Raw genomic sequence first — 20,208 nt, 5'->3', positions numbered from 1 at the left:
TTCGTTTTTCCCGCGCGCTGTTCGGGAGTGGAATGGTAGAGAGATAGTATGATTGTGGTTCGATGAACCCTCTGCCAAGCACTTAAATGTGAATTGCAGAGTAATCATGTAGATGTAGATGTAGACGGTCAAATAAGGCAGAAGGGGTGGATAACATTCCATCAGAATTTCTAACATCATTGGGGGAAGTGGCAACAACACGACTATTCACGTTGGTGTGTAGAATATATGAGTCTGGCGACATACCATATGACTTTTGGAAAAGCATCATCCACACAATTCCGAAGACGGCAAGAGTTGACAAGTGCGAGAATTATCGCGCAATCAGCTTAACAGGTCATGCATCGAAGCTGCTTACAAGAATAATGGAAAAGAAAATTGAGAATGCGCTAGGTGACGATCAGTTTGGCGTTAGGAAAGTTAAGGGACGAGAGAGGCAATTCTGACGTTACGGCTAATAATGGAAGCAAGGCTAAAGAAAAATCAAGAGACTTTCATAGGAAATGTCGACCTGGGAAAAGCGTTCGACAATATAAAATGGTGCAAGCTGTTCGAGATTCTGAAAAAAGTAGGGGTAAGCTACAGGGAGGGAGGGGTTATATACAATATGTACAACAACCAAGAGGGAATAAGAAGAGTGGACGATCAGGAACGAAGTGCTCGTATTAAGTAGGGTGTAAGACAAGGCTGTAGCCTTTCGCCCCTACTCTTCAATCTGTACATCGAGGAAGCAATGATGGAAATAAAAGAAAGGTTCAGGAGTGGAATTAAAATACAAGATGAAAGGATATCAATGATACGATTCGCTGATGGAAATGCTATCCTGAGTGAAAGTGAAGAACAATTAAATGATCTGCTGAACGGAATGAACAGTGTAATGAATACACAGTATGGTTTGAGAGTAAATCGGAGAAAGACGAAGGTAATGAGAAGTAGTAGAAATGCGAACAGCGAGAAACTTAACTTCAGGATTGATGGTCATGAAGTAAACGAAGTTAAGGAATTCTGCTACCTAGCCAGTAAAATAACCAATGACGGACGGAGCAAGGAGGACATCAAAAGCAGACTCGCTATGGCAAAAAAGGCATTTCTGGCCAAGAGAAGTCTACTAATATCAAATACCGGCCTTAATTTGAGGAAGAAATTTCTGAGGATGTACGTCTGGAGTACAGCATTGTATGGTAGTGAAACATGGACTGTGGGAAAACCGGAACAGAAGAGAATCGAAGCATTTGAGATGTGCTGCTATAGACGAATGTTGAAAATTAGGTGGACTGATAAGGTAAGGAATGAGGAGGTTCTACGCAGAATCGGAGAGGAAAGGAATATGTGGAAAACACTGATAAGGAGAAGGGACAGGATGATAGGACATCTGCTAAGGCATGAGGGAATGACTTCCATGGTACTAGAGGGAGCTGTCGAGGGCAAAAACTGTGGAGGAGGACAGAGATTGGAATACGTCAAGCAAATAATTGAGGACGTAGGTTGCAAGTGCTACTCTGAGATGAAGAGGTTAGCACAGGAAAGGAATTCGTGGCTGGCCGCATCAAACCAGTCAGTAGACTGATGACAAAAAAAAAAAAAAAAAAAAAAATAAAATAAAATAAAATAAAATAAAATAAACGAGGGACTGTGACGACTTTGGAATTTTTCCAAAGTGCGGATACTAAAATATATATCCACATGCGCTGCAATGCTTCAGAGTATCAAATAGAATTGTTTTCGCAGAATAAATATTGTTTGCTTTCGGACAAAAAGCGCAATAAAATATTCGAAAAAGAAAACGTACCGCACATGTAATAGCTCACTTCAGCGTTTGGCGCGGTTAATCCGCAACATGAAGGTCCTGTTAATGGATTCCGCTGAGAAAAGCTGTTATACTAGAGCAACGAAACGAACTGCAAATGAAATTATTCAGCTCATTCCGTATCACAATCAAATTTATACGAACCGATTTTACGTCTGAAACTCAGTTCACTGAACTTGAAACAAATTTGCATTTTAGTTTCTATTTTTCTGCGACGTATTCTAATTGTGTTAGTCATTTAATGAAAATCTTGGGTATTTATCTATTCAGCTGTATTTTGGTCCTTTACTACTGTACCACTACCTGTTTCGCGGCCTTAAAGCCCCATCTTCATGTGATATATGTTTAAAACGTTAGAGCGGAAAAGCTCGGAATCTTTTTCCCAATATTCCTTGTTTGTCAAATACAAAACACCGCTAAAAGACGGCATTTCCTGAATTAAAAAGTGCTGTGGTTGCGCTTGCCCTTCTACAAGGTTATCTGTATTTAATGAAAATTCTCGGCTGCATGATTCGGCAGTCTTCTAATATTATCAATGAAACATCGATACACGGGTACAAAGCTTTTTACAGGATTTTCCGGAGGCATTATCCACATATTTGGTGAATTATATTGTTTTTCTGCCGAAACTTGTAATTGTAATATCTCCTCAGTTATAAAGCACCATCTCCACAGATAAGCAATGCAATATTTATAACTCTAAAATCTGCCTAGGTAACTCTCGAAGAGATACGTAAGTCGCGGCGCTTCGTCGGGTGCATTTTAGTTTATTTATTGGCATTTAAAACAACTGAGGCTACTTGTTAGATTTCCTCAACCGTGACCTAAAAGTCTTATTACCAATCGATAACAAGAAAGTGGATGAAATCCTGAGAACAAAGGAAGAAATGAGACTTATTCGGATATGAAATTCCTCATCTGTTGAAATCCACTGAGAGTGCTACAAACCGTGAGGTGCACATTTAATCTAAAATTATTCAGTTTGCTTATTAGAGGCCATTGTAGAGTCTATCTGTGACTTCCCTACCAATGTAGGTGACGCCACAGAAAGTTTCTCGCGTCCATTCTTCCAGGATATTTGAAAATTCTTCGTATTGAGAAAAACCATATATTAAACCATATAAAAACTATATATTGATCATTTTTATTAATCTCCGAAACTCACAGTACTGTATATAGTAATGGATGTTTTGTCAAGTGCTCCTCTACCGAAATGTAGTAGCATGAAGAGTGGGTGCTGTGACTAAGTACATTCTTACGTGACACTATCGACCCTTGGCTGGGATTAAGCCTCAAAACTGTGTGGAATGCCACGACTTACTTGAGCACAAAGTTTTTGTCATATGGGGTATTTTATGTGCCGGTAACATTCCCACCAAAAGCGGCCTTCTTTATCCAGAACTAAATGATTGCTAGAACAGGATTTCGTCTAGTTACATACTGAAGAGATACACTATAAATGGGGCATTGAACATTCACAGAACTTAGATTTTACGGCATAATAAGGCAAATGTAACATGAGTCAGTGGGAAACAACCACAATGCACACGTTTTCCCTGGCGAATAATCAGCGTCTTCCCACATCGATTTTTTGATTCGACTGGCTACAGCAAATGAAATTCAATCAAGTGATGGACGGTAAATGTTTCATGGCAACCGAAGGATTCGAAAATTGAGATAGTCGTCCTGCAAGAACACATACAACGATACAGTGAACACACCGGAGCAGAAGCAGTGAGCAATAATTATTAATCTCAACACCTTGTGTCTATTCTAGTTAATTAATTAATAAGAGCGGTATACATTCACTACGAGCCCCAATGTACCGGATTAGATGAAATTTACACTAAGATGTTTAAGTAAACAGTAACAGTCAAAGGAGAAGGGATAGCACAAGTATCAGTATACTGACTCCCATAGCCTTCGTGATTATCTATAATATAAAAATGAATCGCAAAATGTGTTGGTAAGCGCATAACTCAACAACGCCTCGACCAATTTGGCCAAATATTTTTTTTAAATGTTCGTTGAAGTTCAAGGATGGTTTTTACGGCGAGAAAAATTAGAATTATTGCTGGAAAAACCCTAAAAATAGCCCTTTTCTTTTTCCTATACAAATGATTTGTAACTAAAACGTAGTCAATTTGAGCTTTATTGCTATGGTATAAAGTTCATATTAAATTACAAGCACTCACTGTTGTCTAAGCAATGTAGGTGTGTTTCTAACGTCAAAGATCATATCTATCAAAACAATGTGCGTGTGTGCGTTGGAGCACAGAATACATAGTTGGAGAAGTTTAATGTCGCGTTCCGAAACTCGCGTTTCTTTTGTATTAGTTTCGGCACGCGAGATAAAATGCATCAGTTTCCACGTCATTACATCAGTCAAACAAAAATCGCGTTACCAACAGTGTTTTATTATTTTTATAATATCCAAATTACAATTCGTACGGCTTAAAAGGATTTGACTTCAAGTCATATAAAATTTAAAAAAAAAAAGTTGTCTGTGACCTAATCTACTGAGTTTGCTTTTGTCAACTGATACACGAAACAAATTCGTGTTTTGTGCAGAGTGTTTACTTAGTTAGTGTTTGTTTAGTTCGTGATTAGTGAAAAACTAATTTATATTTGATATGCCTCCTATAAGACGAAGCAATTTAGGTAGAAGAACCAGAAATGCTACAAACCAAGCTAATTACCGATCTAATCGTATGGCACAAGAACGTGACGACGGAAATGAACGTGAAAGAATTCGGATATCACAAACGCGTGAAGCGCGAGCGCGACATTCAACTAATAATCGCGCAAGTTTGAATCGAGCTGCTTTCAGTTACGATGTGTCAATTGACTACAGTAACTACCAATGTGTTGTTATTGGTTCTATGAACTCGGTTTGCTCACACTGTAAGGCATTAAAATACAAAAACGAAGCCAATGGATTGTGTTGCGCAAATGGTAAAGTGAAATTGATACCATTGGACCCACCACCAGAACCATTGTACTCATTGGTTTCAGGAATAGGAACAGATTCTATACACTTTTTGACACATATCCAACAATATAACAATTGCTTTCAAATGACTTCATTTGGGGCAACAAATGTAGTTCGGGAAAATTTTATGCCAACTTTCAAGGTATGTATTATAGCAGTTACTCATAATTATTTTAGCGAACAAAATTTTCTGTCACAAAAGTTAAGATGTGTCACTAATCTTCAATTTCTTAATCACTTATATATCACTTAGTCATCATATTATATGGTGATTCAGTTTCAGTGACACTTTTATTATATTTTATATTTGATAGATATTAGTTCAAACTAAATATATACTTTTTAAGATCAAATATTATTTAAGTTTGATCACTGACAATCCATTAATTTATACCACACCATAATATTTTATTTTATTTACAGATACAAGGGCAAATATATCACAGAGCAGGTTCACTGTTACCAGTGTCAGATAGCGACAACAAATTCCTGCAAATTTATTTTATGGGCAATTCACCACAAGAAATTGATCTGTGTTGTGCACATAACAATTTAGTAAAGAGGTCTATTGTAGAACAATTACAAACTTTATTTCATCTACACAATCAATTGATTATATTGTTTAAAACTGCCCTGGATCTGATGCCATCCGATAATCACAAAATTGTAATCAGAGCTGATAAAACATCTGCAGGTCAACATACAAGACGTTTTAATGCACCAACTATTGATGAAGTTGCTATCGTTGTAGTTGGAGAAAACTTGGAATCCCGTGATATTGTTTTACATCGTCGGAATGATCAATTACAACGTATAAAGGAAACACACCGCTCATATGATGCACTGCAATATCCCATTATATTTTGGCAAGGTGAAGATGGCTACGATTTCTCAATAAAAATGATAAATCCCATTACAGGTAACTAAAATATTAATTTAGCTATGGCGATAATATCTCAGTCATTATATTATGTATTTTAATTTTATATTTGAATGTTATTAAAAGAAAATCTATTTACAGGTTCTGAAACCAACAAAAAAGTCAGTTCAATGAACTATTATTCATACCGCCTAATGATTCGGGAAAATGAAGAAAATCACATATTGAAATGTCGGCGATTATATCACAAATATGTTGTTGACATGTATGTAAAAATTGAAACGGAGAGATTAACATTCATCAGGTTGAATCAAACCAAACTCCGATCTGAAGAGTATATTCACCTTCGAGATGCGATTAATACTGATGGAAATGCACAGAATGTCGGTCGGATGACTATTCTTCCAGCAACATACATCGGAAGCCCTCGGCATATGCACGAATATGCTCAAGATGCCATGTCGTATGTTCGTCATTATGGTACAGCAGATTTGTTCATCACATTTACATGCAATCCGCAATGGATAGAAATCAAGCAGGAGTTATTCCCTGGGCAATCACCCATTGATCGTCATGATATTACAGCCAGAGTCTTTAGACAAAAGTTGAAATCTTTAATGGATTTCATCGTAAAACATAATGTGTTTGGTGAGACACGCTGCTGGATGTATTCTGTGGAGTGGCAGAAACGAGGATTGCCACATGCACACATTTTGATTTGGTTGGTTGAAAAGATAAGGCCAAATGAAGTTGATGCAGTGATATCAGCTGAAATCCCTAATGTACAAGTAGATCCTGGATTGCATGAGGTAGTTATCAAAAACATGATACATGGTCCCTGTGGAACTCTTAATCAAAATTCACCGTGTATGATGGATGGTAAATGTTCAAAACGATATCCACAGACATTAATATCGGAAACAATTACTGGTAATGACGGTTATCCATTGTATCGTCGCAGATCGACAGCAGACAATGGAAAATCAACAATTGTCAAATTAAATCAACAAGACATTGAAATAGATAATCGTTGGATTGTTCCATATTCACCCATTTTATCAAAGACATTCAAAGCACACATCAACGTTGAATCTTGCCATTCAGTGAAATCTATTAAATACATTTGCAAATATGTAACCAAAGGGAGTGATATGGCTGTGATTGGAATTGGTGCAGAGAATTCCAATGATGAAGTTACCCAATACCAAATAGGCCGCTATGTCAGTAGTAATGAAGCAGTTTGGCGAATATTTTCTTTTCCTATTCATGAGAGACACCCTTCTGTTGTTCACTTAGCTGTGCATTTAGAAAATGGACAAAGAGTGTATTTTACAGCACAGAACGCAGTACAAAGAGCTGCTCAGCCACCATCTACTACATTAACCAGTTTTTTTGAGACATGCCAAAACGATCATTTCGCACAAACATTGCTATATTCTGAAATGCCAAAATATTATATCTGGAATGAATCCTCAAGGAGATTTATACGACGGAAACAAGGAAAACCAGTTCCAGGATATACAGATGTATATTCCACCGATGCGATTGGCCGGATTTATTCAGTACATCCAAGCAATGATGAATGTTTTTATTTATGACTGCTATTAGTCAATGTACGTGGCCCAACATCATTCCAACAGTTACGAACTGTTCATGGTGAATTGTGTGGATCCTACAGAGAAGCCTGTCAACGTTTGCAATTGCTTGAAAATGACGCTCATTGGGAGCAAACTCTCAATGATGCTGTAATATCATCACATGCTCATCAAATACGAACATTGTTTTCTATAATCATATCTACATGCTTCCCATCAAACCCAATTGATTTGTGGATCAAGTACAAAGATTATATGTGTGATGATATTTTGTATCAAATACGGAATAGAATGGGAAATCCAAATATACAAATCAGTGAAGAAATTTACAATGAAGCATTGATTTCAATTGAGGACATGTGCTTGATAATGTCAAACAAACTATTAATTCAATTAGGCCTGACCGCGCCCAATCGTCCAATGCATGACGCTTTTAACCAAGAGTTGCATCGAGAAAAACTGTATGATCTCAACGCTTTGAAAGAATTAATTCAAACAAATCTTCCACTGTTAACTGAACAACAGAAGTATGTATTTGAAACTCTTATGAAAGTAACAAATGATGAAACTGGAGGGATTTACTTCTTAGATGCACCTGGTGGTACAGGAAAAACTTTTTTGATTTCATTAATATTAGCAACAATTCGCTCACAAAATAAAATTGCACTTGCACTCGCTTCGTCGGGAATCGCAGCAACTTTGCTTGAAGGTGGTCGAACAGCCCATTCAGCACTAAAATTGCCATTAAATATGCAAAGCAATGAAACTCCAACCTGCAACGTTTCGAAGAATTCTGCAATGGCAAAGGTTTTGCAGCAATGTAAATTGATTGTTTGGGATGAATGCACGATGGCACATAAAAAATCTTTGGAGGCTTTAGACAGAACCTTAAAAGATCTATGGACCAATAATAACCGATTTGGTGGTGCAATGATTTTATTAGCAGGAAATTTTCGTCAAACATTGCCAGTGATTCCACGATCAACGCCAGCTGATGAACTCAATGCATGTCTAAATTCCTCCAATTTGTGGAAACATGTCAAAGTACTTCATTTAAGCAAGAATATGCGTGTCGAGTTGCGAAATGATCAATCTGGAAACATATTCTCTAAACAACTCATTGACATTGGTAATGGCAAATTTCCTATAGACATGTTGACTGGCTGCATTAACTTTCCTCAAAGTTTTTGTCAGTTAACTCGATCAAAAGATGAACTTATTCAGAAGGTGTTTCCAGATGTTTCTCAAAATTACAGAAACCATGATTGGTTGAGCGAACGAGCTATACTGGCTGCAAAAAACATAGATGTAAATGAATTAAATTTCAAAATTCAAGAACAAATTACAGGCGAATTGAGGATATATAAATCAGTTGATTCGGCTACTAATCAAGATGATGTAGTCAACTATCCACCGGAATTTTTAAACTCGCTGGATTTGCCAGGATTGCCACCTCACAATCTTCAATTAACATTATAACTAATGTTGCGAAATGTCAACCAACCGCGTCTTTGCAACGGTACACGGTTAGCGATAAAAAAATTACTAAACAATGTGATAGAAGCAACTATACTCAAAGGAAAGTATAAAGGAGAAGATGTTCTCATACCGCGCATCCCAATGATTCCGACTGATGTGCCATTTGAGTTTAAACGACTACAGTTTCCAGTGCGGCTTGCTTTTGCTATGACTATAAACAAGTCCCAGGGGCAATCATTAAGTGTTTGTGGTATTAATCTAGAAAACCCATGTTTCTCACATGGTCAATTGTATGTTGCCTGTTCCCATGTTGGAAAACCATCAGATTTGTTTATCTATGCGCCAGGTAATCAAACAAAAAACATCGTATACCACAAAGCACTACAATGATAATAATAATAATTATGATTCACATGATTAACAATAAAGCGATTACTTACTTTTAAATCCTTATATATGTTTTATTTAATTATTTTTTATTCACAACGCCCTATCACCAGGGTGACGGTTCTGTTCAGGAGAATTTTTTTAAATACGTAGGCAAAAAAACTGCCATATTACAAATCTTTTTGACAGGACGAAGTCTGTCGGGTCAGCTAGTTTACTATATAATTAGCATGTGTAAAGATGTCGGTTGTTCAATATACAGGGCGTCCCATTTATTTTGACTACTCCAAATAACTGTTTGTTCAGATGAAAGCTACAAAATCTTTGAAGCAAATGTTCTGTAGCCATAAGGGGACATCAATCAGCATGATTGCCTTCGTTATAGCTTTGATTTTTACAAAGATATGAATAGCGGTATGACATTTTTAAATGGCACCCTGTATTTTATATTCGGTAATTCATTTCCTCTCCTAAAGACCCATTCGAAGTCGGCCGGAGTGGCTGAGCGGTTCTAGGCGCCGCGCGATCGCTACGGTCGCAGGTTCGAATCCTGCCTCGGGCATGGATGTGTGTGATGTCCTTAGGTTAGTTAGGTTTAAGAAGTTCAAAGTTCTAGGGGACTGATGACCTCAGAAGTTAAGTCCCATAGTGCTCAGAGCCATTTGAACCTATTCAAAAATTTATCACAAACTCGTCCACTTGCTGAAGTTGTCAGAAAACAAATGAAAACAAGGTAAAAACATAACGCATAATCTACTTTGACTCTCCTGTACCATGGTCCAGTAGTAGAACATTCAAAGGTGCTCAAAGTGGCGACCGTGGACACAGATACACTGGTGCACTCGTTCAATGAAAGAACTATTTACTGCTTATAGTGTTGCCTGCTGAAGAGGATTACAAGCAAGCACGATACGTTCCTGCACGTCCTCTGGAGTTGTTGGAATATCGCGATAAACAACGTCTTTAATGCATCCCAAAGAAATAAATCCCTAGGATTTAAATCAGGAGACCTAACAGCCCAAGTAACTGTTCCTCCTCGACCAATCCACCTGGCAGTATACCTTCGGTTCAGGACACGACGTGTATGCAAGGCATTATGTGCTGGACGTCCATCGTATTGATACGACATAAGCATTCTAGTTCTTAGCGGAACTTCATCCAAAAGAGGAGGAAGAATTCGTCTGAGGAAGTTGGCATACGCTGTCCCGTTTAGACTACCCTGACGAAATAAGGGCCAATAATTGTAATACCAAGCGTCCCACACCAGACGTTAACTCTCCATTGACGCTGATGTTCCACCTGTCTAAGCCATCTTGGGTTGTTGCTGGACCAATAATGTATGTTCCCTGTATTTACCTATTCTTTGTTTGAGAAGGAACATTCATCGGTAGATAGAATATTGGAAAGAATTTCGGACTGACGACGATTTGCTGTTGTACCCACTGAAAGACCTGTACACGATTCTGGAAATCATTCCCATGTAATTCTTGATGCAGATGTTCATGGTAAGCATGGAACCAGTGACGTGTAAGAGACTGTACACTGGTTCTAGAAAAGCTAATCTTGTGTTCAAGCTGTCGTGTGCTCACATTTCGATTCATAGCAACGGAAGCGAAAACAGTAACTTCAGCAGCTCCGTCTGAGCGAGTGCTACGACGATTGCGTTGTCGTGGGTTGGATCTTCCCGTTTCCTGAAGCGTGGCAGCAAGATGAGAAAACATCCGTCGGGAAGGTGGTTTCTTGTCAGGATATCGCTCTCTGTACAGTTCCGCTGCCTGCATAGCATTTACCCTACCTTCAACTACATCAATAAAAGAAACGTTATGTCGATACAATTTGTAGGAAGGACAGCCTTTACTGTATGCCTCTTCTACACAACAGTATTTAAAAGTACTAAACTACTGTACTAAATGTAGCTGTACGTAAGAATCCAGTATTGCAATTACTGTTCTGCTGACTTACATTCACCATAGATGAGTAGCATTACTGCCTTCCCTTCGTTGGTGTAGATTCTACTCACACAACTCTTCAACTGAAGATTGGTGACGGAATGACGGGTGTGCTTTTTAATTATGTTTGAATTTGTCCTCTGTCAACGGCAGCACGTGGATGAGTTCCATTACCGGGGAGACCTTCACTAAGCGCTGGGAGCGTCAACGTCAATGTTGTATTATGTACTCAATAAAATTGTGTTTCAGTGAATGGTACCCTGTGATACATTACTGAATAGGTCTTTAGGAGAGGAAATGAATTACCGAATAAAAAATACAGGGCTAAGTTTAGAAAAGTCATACCACTGTTCATATCTTTGTAAAATACAAAGCTACAACGAAGGAAATCTTGGTGATTGGTGTCCCCCTGACGGCTAAAGAACATTTTCTTGAAATGGTTCAAATGGCTCTGAGCACTATGGGACTCAACTGCTGAGGTCATTAGTCCCCTAGAACTTAGAACTAGTTAAACCTAACTAACCTAAGGACATCACAAACATCCATGCCCGAGGCAGGATTCGAACCTGCGACCGTAGCGGTCTCGCGGTTCCAGACTGCAGCGCCTTTAACCGCACGGCCACTTCGGCCGGCTTTTCTTGAAACATTTTGTAATTTGCATCTGGACAAACAATTATTTAGTGTGGTCAAGATAAATCGGACACCCTGTATAGCCGGCCATTGTGACCGTGCGGTTCTAGGCGCTTCAGTCCGGAACCGTGCTGCTGCTACGGTCGCAGGTTCGAATCCTGCCTCGGACATGGACGTGTGTGATATCCTTAGGTTAGTTATATTTAGGTACTTCTAAGTCTAGGGGACTGATGACTTCAGATGTTAAATCCCATAGTGCTGAGAGCCATTTGAACCACCCTGTACATAAAAAGTAAGGATGAAAAGAATGGGAAATTATATTTGACATACGTCATCTTCCAATTAAACATCACATATTACTCGAAGAATAGTTTTGCTGCATTCATTCAGACTTTGAGGCGTAGTTTTGGAACATGTCAGTTTATGTTATTCTTACAGGGCCGATAAACATATTTGGGCGATAGTTGCTTTGACTGAATCAACTGCGGGAGCACATGGTTCTGGCAGTTGGAACTGTGCACCATAGTGCTTAGAGCCATTTGAACCACCCTGTACATAAAAAGTAAGGATGAAAAGAATGGGAAATTATATTTGACATGCGTCAACTTCCAATTAAACATCACATATTACTCGAAGAACTGTTTTGCGGCATTCATTCAGACTTTGAGGCGTAGTTTTGGAACATGTCAGTTTATGTTATTCCTACAGGGGCGATAAACATATTTGGGCGATAGTTGTTTTGACTGAATCTACTGCGGGAGCACGTGGTTCTGGCAGATGGAAGTGTGCAAAATTAACAGCAAAAGCCTTCAAGAATCAGTGAAGTAGAGATGCCAAAACCGGAATCAGGCTTCTTAAAGTACAATAGCTACAAGCTGTCTTTCAATTTCAACAGTGGCCATGAGACCGGTCCGTCGTTCTCATTTAGTTTTGACTGCCCAGTTAATGTGTTGACTTCTACGGTCAAGAACTATCTTTACACTGAAGTGCCAAAGAAATCGGTATAGGAATGGGTTTTCAAATACGGCGCTGGGTCTGCAGCGCCTGTATAAGACAAAAAGTGTCTGGTGCAGTTGTTACATCGGTTACTGCTCTTCCAAAGCAAGTTATCAAGATTTAAGTGAGTTTGAACGTGGCGTTATAGTCGACGCACGAGCGGTGAGACAGAGTATCTCAGATTTAGCGATGAACTGAGGATTTTCCCGTACGACGATTTCACGAGTGTACCGTGATTCCCAGTAATCCGGTAAAACGTCACATCTCCGACATCGCTGCGGCTCGAAAATAGCAACGACGACTGAAAAGAATCGCTCATTGTGACAGAAGTGCAACTCTTCAGCAAATTACAGATGCTGGGCCATCAACATGTGTCAGCCTGTGAACTATTCAACGAAACGACACGATATGGGCTTTTGGAGCCGAAGGTTCGCTTGTGTACCCGTGATGAGTGCACGGCACAAAGCTAGACGAACCGCCCGGGCTCGTCAGCGCCGACATTGGACTGTTGATGACTGGAAACATGTTGCCGGCTTGGATGAGTCTCGTTTTAAATTGTAACAAACCGGATGGGCTTTTACAGGTATGGAGACATTCTCATGAACCCATGGACACTGCAGGGGACTGTTCAAGTTGGTGGAGGCTCTGTAATGGCTTGGGGCTTGTGCAGTTGGAGTGATTTTGGACCTCTCATGCGTCTAGATACGACTGTGACAGGTGACACATACGTAAGCGTCCTGTCTGATCAGCTGCATCCGTTCATGTCCGTTGTGCAGGGCTACAGGAACACTCTTCAGAGCTTACACACTTCCGGTGGCCACGCATAGATGAACATTATTGAGCATATCTGGGATGCTTGCAACGTGCTGTTCAGAAGAGAATCCACCCCTTGGTAAAGTAAGGATTTATGGACAGTCCTGCAAGATTCTTGGTGTCAATTCCCTCCGGCGCTACTCCAGACATTAGTCGAGTCGAAGCCAAGTAGAGTTGCGGCACTTCTGTGTGCTCGCGCGAGCCGTACACGGTATTACGCGGCTGTACCAAATTCTTTCTCTCTTCAGTGTGTAAAAAGCATTGTGATAGACGACTTGAATGAACAACTGCCACATTTAATTTTTCATTATCGTATAAGCTGGCTTTCCCTTGGCGCCTAATTCGGCTTGGTAGGCTATGATCAGACGTAAATCAATAATGGGAAGCAGATCATTGGGTCATAAAGTTTTGCAGCTTCTGAAGAAGCATCTACGACCGATATGAAGCCATTATAGAGTGCACATAGCATTCCCGAGAGATTGTGAATCCTCTGCAGCGTATTGCTTCTTCAGACAGAAGATCATATTATTCCGTTGAGCACTTTGCGTACAAAATATCAATTAACCTCTCTTGCAGCTATTCTCTAAGAACCGAGCTGTGCCTCTGATTCATACATTTTTTTCCTATATTTAATCAGTTACGAGAAGTAATAGATCACATACTGTACAATGCAATCAATGGCCAATAAACCGGTCTCTCACAGAGGACCAGCCTGCGCAGACAGTTTCATTCAAGAATTACGCCGGAGATTCATACAAACTCACAGATAGGGACATCGTATTTGGCCGGAAGCAAAGTTCTCGTTACTCACGCATTACTTTGTTTGCGTGATGTTCTTAGGCGATACTAATGAGGGACGTTCAGAGAGGAACGAGCTGGCGTCGACACAAGTCTTCGCACTGGCGACTGTAGAGCTAGTGGAGGACTTTGCTTTTGAAGCATAGTGAATGTAAAACACTCCACGGAACATTGGCGGTGACACCGTAGACGAAAGTTGAAAGTGGAAGGAGGAAAGGAGAGGGAGACTGGATTACTACCGTGGATTAATTTCACAACAATTTAGGACTTTTCATCATTTTAAGGATAATTCTATGTCTGTTAATACGAGTATAAGGGCCATTTGCAATAGATAATTGGATCAGTGTGTAGAGAGTTTACAACTCGAGCTTCCGCAGGTATTGCATTCCCCTACAGGTAAGTACGAAGCAGTATCGTACTCCCAGACTAGCTGCGACGTTTGACCGAAATGAACAAAGTTGTCCACAGCCCGACCAAGTACCAACAGAGATGCGGCGTGTGTTGCAGCGCGCCGCTGGAGGAGCGCGACGGCCTGGCGTCGTTCTCGCAGTGCCGCGTGCTGCGGCGCAACTTCTCGGCGCTGCTGGCCGCCGCGCCCTCCGAGGAGGAGCTGCTGCTGCTGCCGCGGCCCGCGGACGACGCCAGCGCCGCCGCCGGGCCCTGCCACAGCGGCTGGCACTTCGACTACTCGCAGTACGCCACCACCGTCATCACGGAGGTCAGCCCGCGCCGCCTACCCCTAATGAGCGCTTCGCAACTGTCCCAAATCCACAGCTTAGTCACTGTAACGTTTTAGGCTGGATATCGGTCCCTTTGGTAACCTGGTCAGTTGATAGGCACTGAATCGAATGTCGCTGGGCATCAGTCTCTCTGAATGAAGCATTTTCATGCTTTATTTCAGTGAATAATACTTGTAATGCAAATGATATTCTACAAATCGTCAATGATAAACATAAAAGTAAGATCGGTAAAGTTCTGCGTTTTCTGCCTAAAACGGCCAATCAGGCCAGACAATCTGCCATGCCATCCTCCGACGAAAGTTTCCCTTGATGTGGTATGGAGATACGTGTCGTCAGCAAACCGCCTTCCTGATCCATAGCACGCAAACCTCCTACAGGCGATGAGGATTGCGTAGTCTGGATCTGGAGAGCTATGCCAGCTGAAGCTTAGCTGTAAGACGGGTCATCCAAGTTGGGCAGGACAAAGGGGAGGAAACCTACTATGTGTGTCCCCCAACGACCCTTTCTCCAAATACCTGCCCTGCCTCTTTTCGTGTCACCTCCAGTTACAAGTAAAGTGATTGAGACAATTTCAGCGACAGGGAAGCCTGCCTCTCTAGGGGAGTAAACCCTTAAAAGAAAATCAGGCAAGCTGGGAGGTCACAACGTGGCAGCCCCATTATCAAAACATATTTTCACCGCCCTCGTAAGGTGACCAGGTGAATGGTTTCAGTTACCACTAATACCCAAAACCAGGTGCAGATCAGTGATGCAGCAGTGATGTAAAGAGAGCATCCACACAATTTGTTAGAGCAGGTTGCTTACATCAGGGGCAAACATACACACCTGGAAATGGAAAAAAGAACACATTGACACCGGTGTGTCAGACCCACCATACTTGCTCCGGACACTGCGAGAGGGCTGTACAAGCAATGATCACACGCACGGCACAGCGGACACACCAGGAACCGCGGTGTTGGCCGTCGAATGGCGCTAGCTGCGCAGCATTTGTGCACCGCCGCCGTCAGTGTCAGCCAGTTTGCCGTGGCATACGGAGCTCCATCGCAGTCTTTAACACTGGTAGGATGCCGCGACAGCATGGACGTGAACCGTATGTGCAGTTGACGGACTTTGAGCGAGGGCGTATAGTGGGCATGCGGGAGGCCGGGTGGACGTACCGCCGAATTGCTCAACACGTGGGGCGTGAGGTCTCCACAGTACATCGATGTTGTCGCCAGTGGTCGGCGGAAGGTGCACGTGCCCGTCAACCTGGGACCGGACCGCAGCGACGCACGGATGCACTCCAAGACCGTAGGATCCTACGCAGTGCCGTAGGGGACCGCACCGCCACTTCCCAGCAAATTAGGGACGCTGTTGCTCCTGGCGTATCGGCGAGGACCATTCGCAACCGTCTCCATGAAGCTGGGCTACGGTCCCGCACACCGTTAGGCCGTCTTCCGCTCACGCCCCAACATCGTGCAGCCCGCCTCCAGTGGTGTCGCGACAGGCGTGAATGGAGGGACGAATGGAGACGTGTCGTCTTCAGCGATGAGAGTCGCTTCTGCCTTGGTGCCAATGATGGTCGTATGCGTGTTTGGCGCTGTGCAGGTGAGCGCCACAATCAGGACTGCATACGACCGAGGCACACAGGGCCAACACCCGGCATCATGGTGTGGGGAGCGATCTCCTACACTGGCCGTACACCACTGGTGATCGTCGAGGGGACACTGAATAGTGCACGGTACATCCAAACCGTCATCGAACCCATCGTTCTACCATTCCTAGATCGGCAAGGGAACTTGCTGTTCCAACAGGACAACGCACGTCCGCATGTATCCCGTGCCACCCAACGTGCTCTAGAAGGTGTAAGTCAACTACCCTGGCCAGCAAGATCTCCGGATCTGTCCCCCATTGAGCATGTTTGGGACTGGATGAAGCGTCGTCTCACGCGGTCTGCACGTCCAGCACGAACGCTGGTCCAACTGAGGCGCCAGGTGGAAATGGCATGGCAAGCCGTTCCACAGGACTACATCCAGCATCTGTACGATCGTCTCCATGGGAGAATAGCAGCCTGCATTGCTGCGAAAGGTGGATATACACTGTACTAGTGCCGACATTGTGCATGCTCTGTTGCCTGTGTCTATGTGCCTGTGGTTCTGTCAGTGTGATCATGTGATGTATCTGACCCCAGGAATGTGTCAATAAAGTTTCCCCTTCCTGGGACAATGAATTCACGGTGTTCTTATTTCAATTTCCAGGAGTGTATATTCAGGGGTAAACCTATTGTTATGCTTTAATTAACATTTCCTTAACCCACTGTTCTGTTAAGTGGGTTATGGCCCCCACAGGGATAATCCAACATTCTGATAAATCATCCCTTGTCTCCCCCTTCCTCTCCCCCTCCTCCTCCACCTCCACTCTGGAACTTCCTTCGCTGATACAAGTACACTTCCTGGCCTGAGTTACTTGAGAACCCACTTCCCATTAATTAATTGATTAAATCTGTTAATTAGCCCCTTCCAATCTGGGAGACCTCCCACCATCCACTCGTCTCCTCCATCTACATCTACATCTACATCCATACTCCGCAAGCCACCTGACCGTGTGTGGCGGAGGGTACCCTGAGTACCTCTATCGGTTCTCCCTTCTATTCCAGTCTAGTATTGTTCGAGGAAAGAAGGATTGTCGGTATGCTTCTGTGTGGGCTCTAATCTCTCTGAATTTATCCTCATGGTCTCTTCGCGAGATATACGTAGGTGGGAGCAATATACTGCTTGACTCTTCGGTGAAGGAATGTTCTCGAAACTTTAACAAAAGCCCGTACCGAGCTACTGAGCGTCTCTCCTGCAGAGTCTTCCACTGGAGTTTATGTATCATCTCCATAATGCTTTCGCGTTTACTAAATGATCCTGCAACGAAGCGCGCTGCTCTCCGTTGGATCGTCTCTATTTCTTCTATCAACCCTATCTGGTACGGATCCCACACTGCTGAGCAGTATTAGAGCAGTGGGCGAACAAGCGTACTGTAACCTACTTCCTTTGTTTTCGGATTGCATTTCCTTAGGAATCTTCCAATGAATCTCAGTCTGGCATCTGCTTTACCGACGATCAACTTTATATAATCATTACATTTTAAATCACTCCTAATCCGTACTCCCAGATAATTTATGGAATTAACTGCTTCCAGTTGCTGACCTGCTATTTTGTAGCTAAATGATAAGGGATCTATCTTTCTATGTATTCGCAGCACATTACACTTGTCTACAATGAGCTTCAATTGCCATTCCCGGCAGCATGCGTCAATTCGCTGCAGATTCTCCTGCATTTCAGCACAATTTTCCAATGTTACAACCTCTCGATACACCACAGCATCATCTGCAAAAAGCCTCAGTGAACTTCCGATGTCATCCACAAGGTCATTTATGTATATTGTGAATAGCACCGGTCCTATGACACTCCCCTGCGGCACACCTGAAATCACTCTTACCTCGGAAGACTTCTCTCCATTGAGAATGACATGCTGCGTTCTGTTATCTAGGACCTCTTCAATCCAATCACACAATTGGTCTGATAGTCCATATGCTCTTACTTTGTTCATTAAACGACTGTGGGGAACTGTATCGAACGCCTTGCGGAAGTCAAGAAACACGGCATCTACCTGTGAACCAGTGTCTATGGCCTTCTGAGTCTCGTGGACGAATAGCGCGAGCTGGCTTTCACACGATCGTCTTTTTCGAAATCCGTGCTGATTCCTACAGAGTAGATTTCTAGTCTCCAGAAAAGTCATTGAACGTGAACGTAATACGTGTTCCAAAATTCTACAACTGATCGACGTTAGAGATATAGGTCTACAGTTCCGCACATCAGTTCGAGGTCCCTTCTTGAAAACGGGGATGACCTGTGCCCGTTTCCAATCCTTTGGAATGCTTCGCTCTTCTAGAGACCTACGGTACACCGCTGCAAGAAGGGGGGCAAGTTCCTTCGCCTACTCTGTGTAAAATCGAACTGGTATCCCATCAGGTCCAGCGGCCTTTCCTCTTTTGAGCGATTTTAATTGTTTCTCTATCCCTCTGTCGTCTATTTCGATATCTATCATTTTGTCATCTGTGCAACAATCTAGAGAAGGAACTACAGTGGAGTCTTCCTCTGTGAAACAGCTTTGGAAAAAGACATTTAGTATTTCGGCCTTTAGTCTGTCATCCTCTGTTTCAGTACCATTTTGGTCACAGAGTGTCTGGACATTTTGTTTTGATCCACCTACCGCTTTGACATAAGACCAAAATTTCTTAGGATTTTCTGCCAAGTCAGTACATAGAACTTTACTTTCGAATTCATTGAACGCCTCTCGCATAGCCCTCCTCACACTACATTTCGCTTCGCGTAATTTTTGTTTGTCTGCAAGGCTTTAGCTATGATTATGTTTGCTGTGAAGTTCCCTTTGCTTCCGCAGCAGTTTTCTAACTCGGTTGTTGTACCACGGTGGTTCTTTTCCATCTCTTACGATCTTGCTTGGCACATACTCATCCAACGCATATTGTACGATTCCCACCAGGGAATATGCGGTATAAAGACTCAGTTTACTGCTTATTTGGTTGGGAATAGATCGCTGTGTATGGAATATTATTTACACTATTTTTAGTAGACAAGGTAATGTGTGAAATATTGTATACTTAAATAATTTATTGGATATGAGGTCCCACTTGGGTAGGAGTTATGTCTGCCCATCATCCCGCTACCCCCCCCGCCCCGCCCCCAGCCCGCCCCCCCCCCCCGCACCCCGCTTCCCATTAAGTAATACCTGTAATCACCAAGGAATGGAATGAAACAGCCACCGTTTGGGGTCTCCCACGACCGCGTCTACCGTCAGAGCTCTGCCCTGAGGATTAAAACCACCCAATGTCCTAATTACGTATCGAGTTACCAAATACCACCAACCACAGACCGAAAATATGCTTCTTTTGATCTCACTGCCGCCAAACAAAGCCTCACGGTGGCCGCATTCTGCTGAATGAGAATTCCGGACTCACTTCCTGTCTCTGTCTCCCTCAACAGGCCACTTCCTGTTTGTCTGTTCGAACCAACGTAGCCAAACATGCAGACGAGTTTTCATCTCTCCCTAGAATATTGTGTTTATATGACTAATGGTGGAGACAAAGGGAGAGCT

General features: G+C 42.3%; 1 protein-coding gene across 1 annotated transcript in view; it reads left to right on the top strand.

The window, feature by feature from the left end:
• LOC126474434 (beta-alanine transporter-like) overlaps positions 1–20,208 on the top strand; it is a gene marked incomplete at its 5' end in the record, with an annotated part of 833,602 nt that overhangs the window by 346,545 nt on the left and 466,849 nt on the right. The window contains one exon of the mRNA XM_050101905.1: positions 14,834–15,044. Coding sequence (XP_049957862.1) covers positions 14,834–15,044 — 211 coding nt within the window. The remainder of the gene's footprint in view (positions 1–14,833; positions 15,045–20,208) is intronic.

Source organism: Schistocerca serialis, chromosome 4 (assembly GCF_023864345.2).
Source record: "Schistocerca serialis cubense isolate TAMUIC-IGC-003099 chromosome 4, iqSchSeri2.2, whole genome shotgun sequence".
NCBI classification, from domain to species: domain Eukaryota; kingdom Metazoa; phylum Arthropoda; class Insecta; order Orthoptera; family Acrididae; genus Schistocerca; species Schistocerca serialis.
The sequence above is the reverse complement of the archived record's forward strand: the minus strand, read 5'-3'. Positions and strand labels throughout refer to the sequence as shown.